Source organism: Nerophis lumbriciformis, linkage group LG01, assembly GCF_033978685.3.
Source record: "Nerophis lumbriciformis linkage group LG01, RoL_Nlum_v2.1, whole genome shotgun sequence".
NCBI lineage: Eukaryota > Metazoa > Chordata > Actinopteri > Syngnathiformes > Syngnathidae > Nerophis > Nerophis lumbriciformis.
Window position 1 is genome coordinate 14,333,774 of NC_084548.2, and position 17,644 is coordinate 14,351,417.

The window sequence follows — 17,644 nt, forward strand, 5'->3', positions numbered from 1 at the left end:
TGCAAACTGTCATAGTGAAACAGTGCCACCCTGTGGTCACACTAAACATCATTGAACCAGCTAAAAAACAGAACATAAATTTGATTAAAATATAATAGAAAATAAGTTGATCACCATAAGAAATTAGTAAACAAATTCAGAAAAAATACATACATTTTGCAATAGAATTCAAGCTTTAAATACAAATCAACTTCAAAAAACCACCAATATCACACTTATCTTATATTCTAATACTCTAATGTAAATGCAAGTAAACATCTAAATAAAATGTTGCTTTTCAAATTGATTAATCTAAACTATGCTCTACTTCTTTCTTCTCCTTTTCCGACATGTTGTAATGAGAAACTGGAAACGTGATGTATCATATTGTAATTGTATGTATGTTCAAAACAAAAACAAACACCACAACCATTACCCGAATCTTGGGCAAATAACATTGGCATAGATTAACACAAATATACAAGCAATAGGTTAACAGTTAATTCAATAATATTTTGACAGAGTTTCGGCATGTGTATAGTTCCTAACTAGAGAAAGAGTAGTATTAATAGGGCTGCTTACTGGCTTATTGTTTTAGTGTAGTCCTGGATGAGGCTTTGGAAGTACTGCTGTGTGTTTTTGTGGGGTTGAAATATGATGATGTAACATTTTGGGAGGAAATACCACAAAATAAAGGAGTAGATGCAAGACAGCACTGTCAGAGCATTCAGGGTTTGGAGGAACTTGCCTCTATAAAGCACAAAAACAGTTGTAAAGATGAGCCAGTTTAGAGCCATCAGAAACAAGCAGAAAGTTATGGATTTGGCCTCGTTGTAATTTTTGGGGAGGTCTTTTCCCATGTAGGAGAAAATGAAGCAGAGGATGCACAAAGCAAAGAAAACAGCCATAGGAGCACTAGCCCTTGCTAAATTTGTGTCGCAGGTCAGTATGATTTTGTCAGGAGACCACTGAGTGTCGTTGTACGGCTTGGGGGTGGAATGAGAGTAAGTACTAGCAATCAGGACGGACTGGGTCATAAACGTCCCTAAAATGACCAGCCACTGCCCGTGATATTTCATCCACCAGCTGTATAATTTGGGAAACTTGGCGCCCATTTTGAAAATGCAAACAATCTGGAAAGCGCGCACAGTAAAACATGCGATACATGTGGTGTAAAACAAAGAAAAGGGCCAGTACCTCAAGACACACGACAAGCGGGTGGGCTTGCCGAAGAAGAAGACGATGCTCACACAGCACAGACACTGACAGCCCAAAATCAGGAAGCACATGACGCCACCGGCCGACCTGACAACTGGCGTGTTGTAGTTACGAGCAAAGACGACACTCATGGTGACCGCCAGGCCCAGCAAGAACAAGAGGGCCGCCAAGATCAATATGGTACTAATGTCTTGAAATGAGGCGTACTGCACCTGTCGCTGAGTGCATGAAGTACTGGCTGCTGTCGACCACTCTGTCTCCTTGCACGCCACACACGTGTACGGATCATCTGTGGTGCACACAAGTCAACACAGACTACTGCTTACTTGAGTTACACGGTTACAGGAAGGGTTAGTCATTAATTATTCTTGACTCTGTTCAGCAAGCCATTTGCTCAAATCAAAAAAGTTAATTTTATTTCTCATTAATGTACACTTAGCATCGCATTTTGACAGATATAAATGTAGACATTGTTGCAAACGTCTTAAAAATGAAAAAATAAAAAATTACATGTACATAAGAATTCAGACCCTTTGCTCAATAATTTGCTGATGCACCTTTGGCAGCAATTACAGCAGCAAGTTTTGTTGAAGACAATGTCAACAGATTGACACACCCATCTTAGGGCAGTTTCGCCCATTCCTCTCTGCAGCACCTCTCAAGCTCCATCGTGTTGGATGGGAAGCGTTGGCTTTCACCCAAGATGTCTCTGTACATTGCTGCATTCATCTTAGTCGAGTCTTAGTCGAGTCAAAGTCCCCGAACCTGCTCGGGGACTTCAACATTGGCAACAGAGAAACCTGGAGAGGCGTGATTTGGAGTAACGGCCACCCGGATCCAAACCCGAGTGGTTTTTGTTTATTGGGGCGGTGTGGCTCGGTTAGTAGAGCGGCCGTGCCAGAAACTTGAGGGTTCAAGGTTCGATCCCCGCTTCCGCCAATCAGTCACTGCCGTTGTGTCCTTGGGCAGAACACTTTACCCGCATGCTCCTAGTCCGACCCACACTGGTTTCAATGTAGCTTAAAGATGTAAATAATGGTTTTCACTATGTAAAGCTCTAGAGAAAAAGCGCTATATAAATAAAATTCACTTTACTTACTGAACTTCTGTGCTCATCACAGATTGTCCGTAACATACGTTCAAACATACGGGTGTCCATAAGTGCATTTGGCACCAGGACACCCTAGGCTGCAGTTCTATGATCGAATTTGTGGTTGTGTCATCGGATATACGGTCTCATGTTTTGAACACTCAGGTGAAGAGAGGGTCAGAGCTTTCTACCAATGAGAATTGGCTCCAATAGTGGAGGAGAATGCCGGTCAGACCTCGCAGCCCCAAACGCATTGTGAGGGTCTGCTGGGAACGTCTAGAGAGAGAGAGTTAAAATTCCTACGATAAAAACTTTGAACATGTCACGAGGGAGGCGCTGGACATTCAGTCCGAGTGGACCATATTCTGTGCCTCTATTGTCGGGGAGGCCAATTGGAGTTGTGGCTGCCAGTGCCTGTCGTAGTAATCCTTGAATCCGCTGGCGTCCACGAGGATGCCGTGAAGCTCAAGAAGGACTCCTATCGGGTCTTTTTGGCTTGTGGGACTCTGGAGGCTGCGGACAGGTACCAACAGGCCAAGCAGTATGTGGCTTCTGCGGTCGCAAGTTTGGAGAAGCCATGGAAAACGTCTTCCGGACGGCTTTGAAGCGATTCTGGACCACCATCCTCCGCGGGAGGGGTAAGCAGTGCACTGTCAATGGGAATAGTGAATAGTGTGCTGCTAACCTCAACTCAGGATGTTGTCTATCAATGGAGGGAATACTTCAAAGACCTTCTCAATCCCACCTACACAATCTTCCTTTGAGGAAGCATTGCCTGGGGAATCTGGTGGACTCTTCAATTTCTGGGGCTGAGGTTGCTGAGGTAGTTAAAAAGGTCCTCGGTGGCTGCGCCCCAGGGGTAGATGCCGCAGTTCCTTAAGACTCTGGATGCTGTGGAGCTGTCTTGGTTGACAAGATTCTGGACATTGCGTGGACATCATGGGCGATGCCTCTGGATTGGGAGACCGGGGTGGTGGTTCCTCTCTTTAAAAAGGGGAACCCGAGGGTATGTTCCAACTATTGTGGGATCACACTCCTCAGCGTTCCCAGTAAGGTCTGAGCGGGTGCACTGGAGAGGGAGCGACGCCGCATAGTCAAACCTTGGATTCAGGAGGAGCAGTGTGGTTTTTGTCCTGGTCGTGGAACTGTGGACCGGCTCTATATTCTCGGCAGGATCCTTGAGGGTGCATGGGAGTTTTCCCACCCAGTTAACATGTGCTTTGTGGACATGGAGAAGGCATTTGACCGTGTCTCTCGGGAAGTCCTATGGGGAGTGCTCTGAGAGTATGAGGTATCGGACCGCCTAATTTGGCGGTCCGTTCCCTGTATGATCGATGCCAGAGCTTGGTCTGCTTTGCCGGCAGTAAGTCGGACCCATTTCAAGTGAGGGTTGGGCTTTATCACCTGTTTTGTTCATAACTTTTATGGACAGAATTTCTAGGCGCGGTCAAGAGTGTTGAGGGAATCTGATTTGGTGGTTGCAGGATTAGGTCTCAGATTTTTGCAGATGATGTGATGTTGCTGGCTTTGTCTGGCCAGGATATTCAGCTCTTGCTAGATTGATTCGCAGCGGAGTGTGAAGTGACTGGAATGAGAATCAGCACCTCCAAGTCTGAGTCCATGGTTCTCGCCCGGAAAAGGGTGGAGTGCCATCTCCGGGTTGGAGAGGAGATAATGCCCCAGGTGGAGGAGTTCAGGTACCTCTGAGTCTTGATCAAGAGTGAGGGAAGAGTAGATTGTTAGATAGACGGGCAGACCGGTGTGGCGTCTGCAGTGATGCGGATCCTATATTGATCCGTCGTGGTGAAGAAGGAACCAAGCCGGAAGGCAAAGTTCTCAAATTACCGGTCGATCTATGTTCCTATCCTCACCTATGTTCATGAGCTGTAGGAAATGACCTAAAGGATAAGATCACGGTTACCAGCGGCCGAAATGAGTTTCCTCTGTCTGGTGGCGGGGCTGTCCCTTAGATTAGGGTTAGAAGCTCTGTCATTTGGGAGGATCTCAGAGTAAAGCCGCTGCTCCTCCACATCGAGAGGAGCTCGGTGAGGTGGTTCGGGCATTTGGTCAGGATGCACCCCGAATGCCTTCCTGGGGCAAAGTTTAGGGCACGTCTGACTGCTAAGAAGCCACGGGAAAGACCCACGACATGTTGGGGCACTTGTCTGCCAGCTGGCCTGGGAACGCCTCAGGATCCCCCAGGAGAGGCTGGACGACGTGGCTGGGGAGAGGGAAGTTTGGGCTTCTCTGCTAAGGCTGCTGCCTACGTGACCTGACCTCGAATAAGCGGAAGAAGATGGATGGATTGATGGATGGATTAAAGTATCAATATCTAGTTAGCTTTAACAATTTAGTAATTATGTTAATTGATTTAAAATTACATGTTATGATGGCTGCGCTGCATGTGTATGGTCATCATGAGGATGTACCTGTGATGTTGATGTAGGTTCCTTTAGGACATTCCTCACACGTAAAGCAACATTTGTAAATTCCATCTTGTTTCTTTGCAAATCCTACAGGACATTCCAGAGAGCATCGGGATGTCGGAACCTGCACAAGACAAAACCGCAGCAGCTCGTTACATTAAAAAAAAAGATAAGTAACTTCCTGCATGTGTAGAAGGAACTGATCTTTTTTTATTTACCAACTGCTGATTTTTATTAAACAAGCCAGTGTTTCCTATTCATTCATATATTTGTAAAAAAAATAAAATAAAAAAGAGAAAAAAAATTCTTCTTTTTTGTTAAGATTTTGCGGTACCAGAAGGTAACACCTTCCAGGTGACATATGTTCTGCCATTGATTGACAATCTCATTTGTTAAACGTTTGTACAAGTTTACAACAATCGCGATGCTAAGCTAATAGCCTGTCAATGGGCTCGTCCATTGTATGTAAGTATTAAAGGGGAACTGCACTTATTGGGGAATTTTGCATATGTGTGTGTATATATACAGGTACCGTATTTTTCGGATTATAAATCACAGTTTTTTTCATAGTTTGGCCGGGGGTGCGACATATACTCCGGAGCGACTTATGTGTGAAATTATTAACACATTACCGTAAAATATCAAATAATATTATTTATCTCATTCGCGTAAGAGACGAAGCAAATGGCACCAATAGTCACACACACGTCAGTAATCGTCACTCACACGTCAACCAATAAGCATTCGGCGGGGGAGGGTCATGGCAGAAGTGCATTGTGGGTCATGGGATGCTAACTGCTATATGCTATATGCTACTGCAGTAGCTATTCAATTGGATCACATCAACATTGGCGGTAACTTATAAAATCTGAGAAGGACTGAACAAAAATGGCACCAAAAAGGAAATCATATACTGCAGGTTACAAGCTGGACGTAGTGAAATATGCAGCAGAGAACTGCAATCGAGCAGCAGAAAGAAAGGACATACCAGAGGCGACACTGGGGAGGAAGATTTCATCGGATTTAGCGATCGGAAGTGACAGATTGTTTGATAAACGTACAGCATGTTCGAAACGTTATAGTTATTTGAATGACTCTTAACACAATATGTTACGTTAACATACCAGGCACGTTTTCAGTTGATTATTTATGCGTCATATAACGTACACTTATTCAGCCTGTTGTTCACTATTCTTTATTTATTTTAAATTGCCTTTCAAATGTCTATTCTTGGTGTTGGATTTTATCAAATAAATTTTCCCCAAAAATGCAACTTATACTCCAGTGCGACGTATATGTTTTTTTCCTTCTTTATTGTGCATTTTCGGCCGGTGCGACGTAAACTTCGGAGCGACTTATAGTCCAAAAAATACGGTATATGCATTCTAACTAGTAAATAAATGCAAGCAAAAGTCACCATTCAATGGAGTCAATAGGAGTAACTCTATTAGGCCTATGTAATGCTCTAAAAATACCTCCAAACAACTCCATCACCGTTTTATATACACACTATAAGTTTATATGTAATGTAGTACCAGGCACATTCATAATAACATGTAATATTTACTTATTTTGCTCATTTTAAGCATACAGCGGCGCATTAATTTCACAAATGCATCACTACGTTCGCTTTTTCCTTCGACAACATCACTGATTACTACTCGCTGCAGAATTATTGAGAGCCAACAACTGACTCTACAATGTCTGCTTTCACTGGCATGCCGACTAATAGGATGTTGATATAGTCCATTTTAAAAGAAGAAATATTTATAATCCTTGCTAAGGATTAAAAAAAATTAAAAATTAAAATAACCAGCGTCTTTTGCATGTCTTTTTCGCCATCTCCGGGTCTAAATTGGCTGTCAAAGTTGACCAACTTGTAAGTTGGTATCCTTATTTTTCTACTATCAAACATGAGAGACATGATTTATAATTTTGAAATAGCTTTCACAGGCTTAGAGGCGAGAAAGCAGCTCACCAGCTCATGATGTCAATAAGTAGCTACTTACCTTGAACAATGCACCGCTAAATATAGGTCCTTAACAATAGCGCTTTTAATAACGATACCGCTAACACCTGGTTAATATTCAGTATTGTTGGCGCTTTTTGGATGGTTATTTATTGGGTTTTATGGTTGGAATAAATGCAATACACCCCATGGCTCCCATTGTAAGCAGATTTGTATTTACGAGTTAAAATGCATTAAAAAAAAAGTTAGCGCCGAGCATCTAACTTAGAACTGGTACGGACCAGGGGAATCCGACTGTTTAATTAAAACAGTCAATAATATGGGTACAATTCAATTTTTTTTGGAACTACAGATTTTTGGGGAATTTTAATAATTGTTCACAATCCTTATGAGAGACAAGAAGAAAAAAAGTGTTTTTTTTGCATTCTAATTTGTAAAAATCAGCACATTCTCGGTGGCTAGCAATGCAACTAATAGGAGCAATCAATTTTACCTCTAAATTACTTTTAAAAAAACATTCAAAAACCGCCAACAATACTTTGTTTACATTCCGTAACCTGTACGATAACTAAACTGGAGCAACATTGTTATTGTAAGAGCGAACACTGAAGAACTATTTTTCCAGCGTAGTAACACATCAGCATTCTACGGTGTTAACCGTGAGCTACCTACAGCAAGAAGCAAGCTCGCTTCTACATCAGCACCTGAGTTGCTTTTGAGCTTGTAATGCACAACACAATGCGATAGGACACAAATTTGTACTGACTGAAAAACATGAACAATCATATTACAGTATCTGTAAAGTAATAGCCCACATTTCATGTTTTGTTTGTACACAGCTAGCTCAACAGCATATGTACTGTAGCTATAAAAACATTGCATGTATCATAATCAATATTATAGTGATACACTCAATGGACAGTCGTGCGCTTGGTCCAGGTGCCCGGGGAAATTTTTTCCAGTTTATTTTTGGTAAGCACACCATTTATGTCTAAATAGCTCGGCTCCAAGTACCACATTTTCAGCATCAAAGTTATGCCAACCTCACTCTCTCGGCTTCTACTGTCTCAACCTTTCTTCATGCTGGCTTCTAGAAGCAGTCGTTAATCCTTAGTATATTCAGCTTCAAAAAGATAAGCTTGTGAATCCTTATTTGTCCAAAAATAGTCATTTTTAGTTGTCTGTTACCAAGTCTGCCATGAATACAAAACACTTGCATTTGTATCCGGAAGTAGACCACACTTTTGTTGCCGGAAGTCAGAAGTGCGCTGAGGAAAGACGTTCCGGCAATGCTCAACATGACCAAATTACGGTAAATATTGAACAAATGACATAGTGTTATGAACATGTCCGTTACTACATTATAAATAGACTTGAAGTGTGTAAATAAAACGTTTATGGAGCGTTTTGAAGTTGTTTTAGACGAATTTGAAGGTGACTCCCATTAGCCACATCTTCCAAGCGTTTTTTTATCATCTTTAATACGGTGTACTTAGACCTGAGTAACGAGCATTAATCAAATAAATAGCATTAATACACCACATTTAAAATTCTAAAAAAAGGCATGTGTGTTCTTGTCCATCATAATGATTGTGAACGATAGGCAGAAAACAAAAGAGCCACCTTCTAAAAGCAACATGCCATTATTTTTCACTTTAAAACCAAAGACACCATATACCAGCTCCAATTAGGTTTTATAAACACAAATATAAATGCACGTACTACGGACAATGCTGTCTAAAATAATCGCTCTCATTTTGAAGAAGTAACATTAGAGGAACTCTCGTGACTCGTTATTCGGACAAAAAAAACATAATGCCAACTCGACCCACTTCCTGGGAAACTAATCAAGGTGCTGTCTGTAATATTAGGACCATCAGTACTAAACATGAATAATTAATCTCTCTCCTCTGGTACTGTTCCTTTAGCATTCAAAACTGCGGTTATTCATCATCTGCTTAAAAAAACAAACCTCAATTCTGGCCTCCAGTTAAACTACCTGCAGGTCTCAGAGCTCCTGTTTATCTCTAAAATCGTCAAAAAAATGTGGCACAGCAACTAAATGAACACTTAGTATCTAACAATGTGCAGCTAAATGAACACTTAAGTGTTTAACAATTCTTGCACATTAAGAGTTTTACCAAAACAGCCTTCGTTCATCTGCGTAATACTATTTGCATGCAATGTACAATGATACATTTTTATTTACAGAAGTTATTTATTCAAGACAGAAGTTTTCGGTTTTCACATTACTAATTTCAATGTTGGAGATGATTATTTATTTGCATGCAATGTGCAATGTTACATTTTTGTTAACAGAATTATTTGATTCAAGACAGAAACATTCCCAAAGGAAGCTCTTCAATTTAGTTATTCCATAAAAAGTAAAAATGTGTATCTAGTCTAAAAAGATCATTACTCATATTAGAATTTGCTAAGAGTAAGATGCAGTCTATGCAGTGTCATTTCAAACTACTAGTTTTTGATCAAATGAAATAAAAACTCGTTTTAAATGACCTCTGTCATTTGTATTCAATGGATTATTTAAAAAGCTGGGAAAAAAATAGGAAAAAATTCGTAAATCGAAACTTTTGCGAAATCTGCACGCTCTAGAGCAGTGGTTCTCAAATGGGGGTACACGTACACCTGGGGGTACTTGAAGGTATGCCAAGGGGTACGTGAGATTTTTTTTTAAATATTCTAAAAATAGCAACAATTCAAAAATCCTTTATATATTTATTGAATAATACTTCAACAAAATATGAATGTAAGTTCATAAACTGAACATCAAATCAAGTAGGCTATTCCATTCATTACCATAAACCCAGAGTTTCCCCCATGCCATGATGGTTTGACCCTCACTAAAATGTCTGTCAAAAAGAACTGTGAAAAGAAATACAACAATGTAATATTCAGTGTTGACAGCAAGATTTTTTGTGAAAATGTTCCATAAATATTGATGTTAAAGATTTCTTTTTTTGTGAAGAAATGTTTAGAATTAAGTTCATGAATCCAGATGGATCTCTATTACAATCCCCAAAGAGGGCACTTTAAGTTGATGATTACTTCTATGCGTAGAAATCTTTATTTATAATTGAATCACTTGTTTATTTTTCAACACATTTTTTGTTATTTATATATCTTTTTTTCCAAATAGTTCAAGAAAGACCACAACAAATGAGCAATATTTTGCACTGTTATACAATTTAATAAATCAGAAACTGATGACATAGTGCTGTATTCTACTTCTTTATCTCTTTTTTCAACCAAAAATGCTTTGCTCTGATTAGGGTGTACTTGAATTAAAAAAATGTTCACAGGGGTACATCACTGAAAAAAGGTTGAGAACCACTGCTCTAGAGCATGTTCTATTTGGGCTCCAGTACTCTGGAATGCTCTTCCAGCAACAGTTAGCAATGCTAGCTTAGTAGAAGCATTTAAGTCTCACTTTAAAACTCATCTCTATACTCTAGCGCAGGGATGGGCAAACTATGGCCCGGGCCACATCCAGCCTGTTGGTCTTTTTTAATCCGGCCCGTCCAAACATTAGAACAGAATTGAGCAAAGATCTGTTTTGAGAATTACCACCACAAAACTGATACTAGAGTTTGACGCACTGGCAAAAAGGGGGGGATCAACAACACTGCTTCCATTAAAAGAGAATGTACGTGTTAACCCTGTAATACCAATTTTATGTTTCTTTGATGTTCTGATATGATATTGTTGAAAATAGATGTATTATATTTCAATAGCCCATGTCTGAGAAGTCTACTCTTAGTTCCAACAGATATAATATGCATCATGTGCTCACCCGGCCCGCCTGCCAAATTGCTGGAGTTTTTACTTGCCCGGATGTGGGTTCAGATCAGGGGATGTCTTATGGTGTGTTAAGCCCTTTGAGGCACGTGTGATTAAGGGGCTATGCAAACAAACTTTGATTGATTGAAATAACATCTTCAAAAAAAAATTATTCTTGGTTTGACATATGTTGAAATATGTCTTCTTCTTTTTTTTTTAAATCGCCATAGCAACTTTCACCATGTTTGTGTGTATAATATTGGTGATGCACTAGACCAGACACCGTTCACGTTACCGTACCGTACTTTAGTACTATATTGATATTTTCTTATATTGTAATATTAAGGTCTGACACCAACAGAGCACTAAAAATCTTTTGATTGCATAAAATAGTATTTTTGGAGCTCGTCTCCGGGAAGTCCGGCTTCCTCCCACTTCCAAAGACATGCACCTGGGGATAGGTTGATTGGCAACACTAAATTGGCCCTAGTGTGTGAATGTGAGTGTGAATGTTGTCTATCTGTGTTGGCCCTGCGATGAGGTGGCGACTTGTCCAGGGTGTACCCCGCCTACCACCCGAATGCAGCTGACCCCGAATGGGATAAGCGGTAGAAAAAGGAGGGATGGATGGAAAACAACAATTTGAAAAAAAGTTTAAAATCTACTACTCCTTTAAAATAACATTATCATCTACTGGCCAGGCATGCATATTATAATGTTTTAATCACACCTTTTCAAAAACCTAATGGGAAACCGTACCCCTTTTTATAAGATTTTATGAAGGACAATTGTCCATCCAAGTTCATTTTTCCCACAGATCTCTTGGCACAAAAAAAACTCAAGTGAAATCTTATCTTTACCAAAAAAAAAGGGGGGCATAACTTACCATCCCATTTCCATGCCAACGAATCTTGTTGTCATCAATGAAAAAGTGAATTGAGGAGAGAAATTTATAAAACCCAACCTCCTCTATGTCACCACTCTGGTTCCAGAAGACGATAAAAAAAGATCCAAACGTAGGATCCCCGTGCTCATCAAAGTGAATTGTCTGGTTTAAGAGAGAGAAGTTTGACTTCTTCAGCTCTGCCAGAACCTGTTGAAAGAAGTATAAAGTGAAACCACAATTGTGCGCTTATTTTTATGGCTATACGCTAGGAGCTCTTGTACCATAATACAAAACACAGTGTATGGGAGCAGATTTAAAGACATAGAAAGAAGAAAGTCCTGGAATTAGGTCATTACAAAAAAGAAACCCACCTTTTGGGGATTGACAGCGTTATTCCTGTGACATGTGTCCTTATCACTTTGCAAGACATTGTGTAAGGCGTGAGCGATGGCATACACAGCTGAATAAACAGAAAACGAGTAAGAGGGGTCCATAGAGATGATGTCCTGTGCACTCAGGTTGGAGCAGTTGCAAACTTGATTGCAAAGCTGTCCTCCTTCTGCATCATCACACTGAATTTTGCTATGGGAAGTAAGCAAATAATCACTGAAACCAGGTATCGTCAACACGGGTTGAGACACTCCCAGGACCGTTCCGATTTTTTGGATATCCCTTCTCTTCGGGAGCTTCTCGTTCAAGGACCAGGTTTCTCCCGCTATCCACACCTTGTTGGTGACGCCCATTAGTATCGCCGACTCTATTAGATATTCAGCAGTCATTTTGGGAGCAAAAACAACAATGGTGGTTATCCTATGCGCTTTGATATCCTGGAACGTTACAGAGTAATTGAAGCTTTGTTTGAGCTTGCTGGTATACGGCAGACAAATGTGGGTGTCCTTGATCATCCTGATGAAAAGTTCCTGACCATCGTTGCCATAAGCATCATCACTGCTGAGGAAGGCTACCCAGTGCCATTGGAAGTACTCCAAAATGGAGACAATCACTCTGACCGTATCTTTATTGGAATGCACGGTGCGCATGAATGACCAATATTTTGCTTTTTCTGAAAATACAGAGCTGGCAGCTCCGTAACTGACCTGTAGAAGAGGAAACAGAGTTGTCATTCACAGTAATATAGGGTGACCATATTTTCATGACCAATAATAAGGACACTCAAAGTTACTTAATGATGCCTATATTCAAAATATGCCTCTTCTGGACGGAACAATACAAAATACATCTACAAGATTCTCAGAGGTAACTCAATGGTACAACAATAACTTTAAAATCTCTGGATTGAAGTTAATTTACCTGCAGCTGTATTTTAAAAGGTATAGTGGAATTTATACAAGCCAGATATCATCAAAAAATACAGTATGTGAATGTAATGGAGTGGATCCATGCCCTCTTAAGACAAATGTCTATAGATATTCTCATTCATCTAGGTCATTGTATTCTCAGGGAATTCAATCGATCGCAAGTTTGCGACTAAACTGTTTGCCTTGTCTTCGAAGAAGTTTTGCCTCTAATCCAAGGAGGTTTCATCAGTTCATGCTCATAGACTTAGATTGGTCAGATCTCGTCAGAAGAAAAAAATCCTTTTCTCAAGATTTATAGATTCTACGTCAGCAAAGTTGATTTTTAAAGCTATGTTGGCAACTACACTTCCTTTGCAAGAAGTAAAAGTACAAAATAATTGAGAAACCTAATTTCTTTACATCTGAATAGGTCCATGGTATGGTATGCTCTTTATTGTCATTGCAATAGTTCAACGAAATTCCATTTTCACCACAAACCTGTTCAAGATTAGACAAACAAACATTGTACAGGGAACAGAACAGGAACGGTGATGGGTCGCCACTTACGGCGCCCCGTAAATGGTAGGGGAAAAAGGTAGACGTTGAGGGAGGATGAGTAAAAAAAAGTTGATTTAGACTGGGCTCCTATTGAAGGGGGCCCAGTCTGGAGTAAGAAAAACAAACTTGCATGGCAGCCCTCGCCATAAGAGTGTTAATGTGTGTGTGAATGTAGAAATAGTGTCAAAGCACTTTGAGCACCTTGAAGGTAGAAAAGTGCTATACAAGCATTTACCATTTACCTTTTGTCACGTCCCTTGCAGCCAGGAAAAACAATCCAGGTTACAATGTTTTTAAGTAAGCAAAAATACATTTAAACTTCTCTTAATTGTCTATTTCTGGTCCTCAAATTCATTATTCTTCACCATCAGAGCAGCCGGCGTCTCCAAGATGTCACCAAAGATTGCAATACTGTCCAAAATCACAAAAGTCTGTCTGAGTGCCCACAGTTCTGCTCACATCCTCCAATCATTTGTAGCAGCTATAGGGTACTTTGAACAGCTGCCAGCATCAGAATCAGAATCGTTTTTATTGCCATTGTTTGAGAACGGGTTCACAAACTTGGAATTTTACTTGGTGCAATCGTGCAACATAAAACACGTAACACAGAATAGAATAACATGAGCTGTAACTGAGCTATCAGGTCTTGTTATTGTTCATGTGCCTGATGGCCGAGGGGAAAAAACTGTTCAGGTGGCGGGAGGTGTGGATCTGGATGGACTGTACTCTCTTGCGTTTGGAGAGAGGGGAGATAGTTTGTGTCCAGGGTGAGAAGAGTCAGCTATGAACCGACCCACAAGCCTCCTGGTCCTAGAGGAGAACAGGTCTTGGAGAGATGGGAGTTTTGCAGCCAATAACCTTCTCAGCAGCACGTCGGTGCTTGTCCCGGACTGTGGTGCCGGGGAACCACACGGTGATGGAGGATGTGAGGATGGACTCGATGATGGCGGAGTAGAACTGTACCAGTATTTCCGTCGGCACCTAAAGTTTCTTCAGCTGCCGCAGGAAGTACATCCTCTGCTGGGCCTTCTTGATGAGGGAGCTGATGGTCAGCTCCCACTTGAGGTCCTGGGTGATGGTGGTGCCCAAGAAATATTCTTCCAGTTTGTCAATTCACCAGAGCAACGCTTACTCCAATCAGCAGATGTACGGATTTTATGATTCCAAATCGGCTTCTTCAACGTCCTCGACTGAAGGTTTGCCAGGCACGCGGCACTCCGCTTCTCCCAAGAGTCCATCGTGTGTCTAGCAACAACCGTACCGTCAAGACAGGCAGGTTCCCCCAAACCCGAGATCTTGTCAATTTTGTTGAGAGGCATGTGGATCAATTTCATTGTTTAGATTTTAGAGAGCAGTGTAAAATGAGGCAACAAGAAAGTCAAGGCAAGACAAAACTACAAAGCAAGCAGGAGCGATAAGGGTGAAGAAAAAGGGAGCGTCTGCCTTCGATGAGTGCTAGTGAGAATGCTAATGTTGGGCTTATTCGTACAATTTGCTTAAAACACATAATATATACACGTTTAGTTTTTGCACTTTGCTGTCATCTATAATTCTGCCTCTAAAGTGTTTTTTAATGATCTGAAGTTAATGTTTCATCTCAATGTTTAGCTAGATTTTGCTACTTCCCTGTTGTTTGGCAAAGTTTGGTTTCCAACAATATTTATCCAGATACAGTATATCCTGGCTATGGAATATGCAGCCCACAAGAGATGTTTAATAACATTTATAAACATTGCACCAAAGATGCTATACAACACAATGCACACATTTGTTTCATGTCTAAGTTTTCCAAAGGAAAACTGATTGAATGAAACTATGTGTTGGCCCTGTGATGAGATGGCGACTTGTCCAGGGTGTACCTCGCCTTCCGCCCGAATGCAGCTCAGATAGGCTCCAGCACCCCCCGCGACCCCAAAAGGGACAAGCGGTAGAAAATGGATGGATGGATATATGGAGGATAATAAAAGTAAATAAATTGTAAATATGCTTTTACAGTTAAAGTTGACAAAGTCGATCTTCTTGGCTCAACAAGAGTGACCGACGTAACGCAGCAGCAACCTCTTTCTGTGTGGTTTTAACAATTGTTTCCCTTAATAATAGACTATCTTAGGAATTCTGAAAACACCTTCAGGCCAAAATGTCTATTGGAACCATTTCCACAGGTGAGAACAGTGCATGTGCGCATTTTTTACTCTGCTTTCAATTGACTTCTTGCTAGGAACACGCTTTGACCTCAATGTGCTTTAGTCTGAGGCGTCAGACGTGACTTTGCGTGCTACCCAGCAATGGAGCTCGTAAATTGAGGTATTACTTACCAAATCCAGCTCTAACAAACATAGCTCTTATAAACATTTCAATGTAATGTTAATATTAGATACAATGCTACATATACGGTTGCCAAGTTGGCCAGCTGTCCCGTTAAAAACCTGATTGCCGCGTATTTTAAAAGAAGTGTACGCCCCCTTCCTATAGCAAATATGCACTTGGGATTACTTAAATTCAAGTTCACTCTTTTGTTTTAAACTTAATTTGATTTCCGCATCTTTGACCTTCACTTTGCCTGCTATTACTATTTGTTTTGGAGACTTTGATGAATGTCTTGGTTATTCTTAATCAGTTGTACAAATCAAATGAAGACTGTATGCAACCCCAAGTTGTCTTAAATATGATACAGAGGTTGAATTCTCAGAGAGGAACTAACCTTACATAATATTTTGAATATTAATCGTTTTAGTTAGCTACACATCTTTTTGATACAAATTCCTCTCATCGAATACTTTGGTCTAACCTCCATCTTCCTGAACTTTTGTTGCTTCTTTTTACTTGGGCTCGCCCCCAAACCCTCGGGAAACCATGGACTCTTTGACCAAGTGGAATTCTCTGCTTTTACTATAAGGAGTGAAGAATTCTTGATTGACAAGTAACTATTTAAATATTTATTTAATTGTGTCCCATTTAACATTCCATATTTAAGGGTGACAAAGTATATAGTACAGTTAGTGACAGCAAATTTTTGCTTGAGATTCAACTTTTTCAAGTTTTGCATGTCTCACAAAAGATGGTAAAGGTGTCCAAGGTTGAAGTTCAGATCAGTATGTAGTCCCTGTCAACTGATTGTCTCTAAATGTATCATTGCTAGCTTTAACAGATTAAAACAAAAGTATAATAGTTTTAGATTTATTTACCAGTGGAATGAGATCCATCATGAAGAGCGGCGCTACAGTCAGGGTGTCTGTGCTCGAAAATGGACCAACCACCGCCACCACCTTAGAGGCTGCAGACACATGCTGGTGTGCTTCACTCCAAGGTTGGATCAAGCCATCGGTTGAAATGAGGTTAAGTACACCTGGGAAATTATTTGCAACCGAGCAGTGGTCAAATATCTTGAAGCCCAGAGACACGTTGGGCAAGAGTTTAGTTGAGTTATTGATTTCCTCCACTGAGAATCTCATCAGCTGAAACCTCCGATAACCGGACAGACTGAATGCTTGACTGCAATGAGAGGAGCTCTAATTACATTTGACATACATATATACTACAATATTTATGGTATTATGTTTGAAAACAACAGATATGCAGGAAAGAAAAATCCTAAACTTACCTGGAGCAGTCAATGGCTTCTGGTCTGTCGTGGCTAGCAGAGCTACTGGTGTGAATGTCAAAAAGTCCACCTAACAAATAATCCCCATTCAGATGGAAATCTGAAGAGTTACAGCGAGTCAACACTAATACAACTTGGCCCATCAGATAAAAACACACAGGAAATAAATGCCCCATTCTTTTAGTGTTCGAATCCATGTAACATAGATAGTACATCTCTGCCGTTTACAGTGCCTTCTTTATAACAAAGCAACCAGTGAATATTTCCATGCATTTTGGGATGCATGAATAGAACTGTCATTCGAAGATAATTCCTCAAGGATGTGGCATTAACAAATCAGTATGCAAAGAGGATTCGAACTGGCTGTACGAGACCTCAGTATTTTATATTGGTAAGATCAGTAACCTCAAAATGGTAATTGACTTGCTTGTGAAAGCTAATAAATAGCAATTACACATTTTTAAAATTCAAATATTAGACTTGGCTGTATACGAAGCACTGGTAAAAAGAGATGCAAAAGGTCGTGTACTGTAAGCAAATACAAGCAAATGAGTACAACCATCTTATTCTGGTTTATGTTAACACACTTTCACACACTGACTGTGCATGGAAGATTATTTGCAACCACTGACGTTTACTTTATCAACATTTTTTCACTATGTGGTGACCCCAGAAAAAAAGAAAGAAAAAAGACATTGTGTTTTCACCAAAAACAACTCATGCAGTTCCACTAAGGTGCCCCCAAAAATCCTAAAATTTTAGACGAACACTGATTGGTTGAACCTTTTTATTTACCCTGCTACACATTAATCAACTAGGCG

The 17,644-nt window shown here is 40.4% G+C and overlaps 1 protein-coding gene across 1 annotated transcript; it reads right to left on the bottom strand.

Annotated features, from left to right (window-relative positions):
* Window positions 1-207: 207 nt before the first annotated feature.
* On the bottom strand, window positions 208-17,216 carry LOC133612952 (taste receptor type 1 member 1-like). Its single transcript, XM_061970499.1, has 6 exons — window positions 16,824-17,216; window positions 16,408-16,714; window positions 11,738-12,463; window positions 11,367-11,573; window positions 4,717-4,837; window positions 208-1,486 (listed from the first exon to the last, which is right to left on the bottom strand). The coding sequence occupies exons 1-6, from the start codon at window positions 17,036-17,038 to the stop codon at window positions 558-560; spliced, it is 2,505 nt and encodes an 834-aa protein (XP_061826483.1). The 5' UTR covers window positions 17,039-17,216; the 3' UTR covers window positions 208-557.
* Between the last annotated feature and the right edge of the window lie 428 nt (window positions 17,217-17,644).

Bases quoted from the DNA above. Each gene is read 5' to 3' on its own strand.
- LOC133612952 (XM_061970499.1), bottom strand. From the start codon at position 17,038: ATGTACTATCTATGTTACATGGATTCGAACACTAAAAGAATGGGGCAT. The intron at 12,464-16,407 runs GTAAATAAATCT...CCTCTTCTACAG, and splicing joins TGATGGATCTCATTCCACTG to GTCAGTTACGGAGCTGCCAG. The intron at 11,574-11,737 runs GTGGGTTTCTTT...TTCTTTCAACAG, and splicing joins ACGCTGTCAATCCCCAAAAG to GTTCTGGCAGAGCTGAAGAA.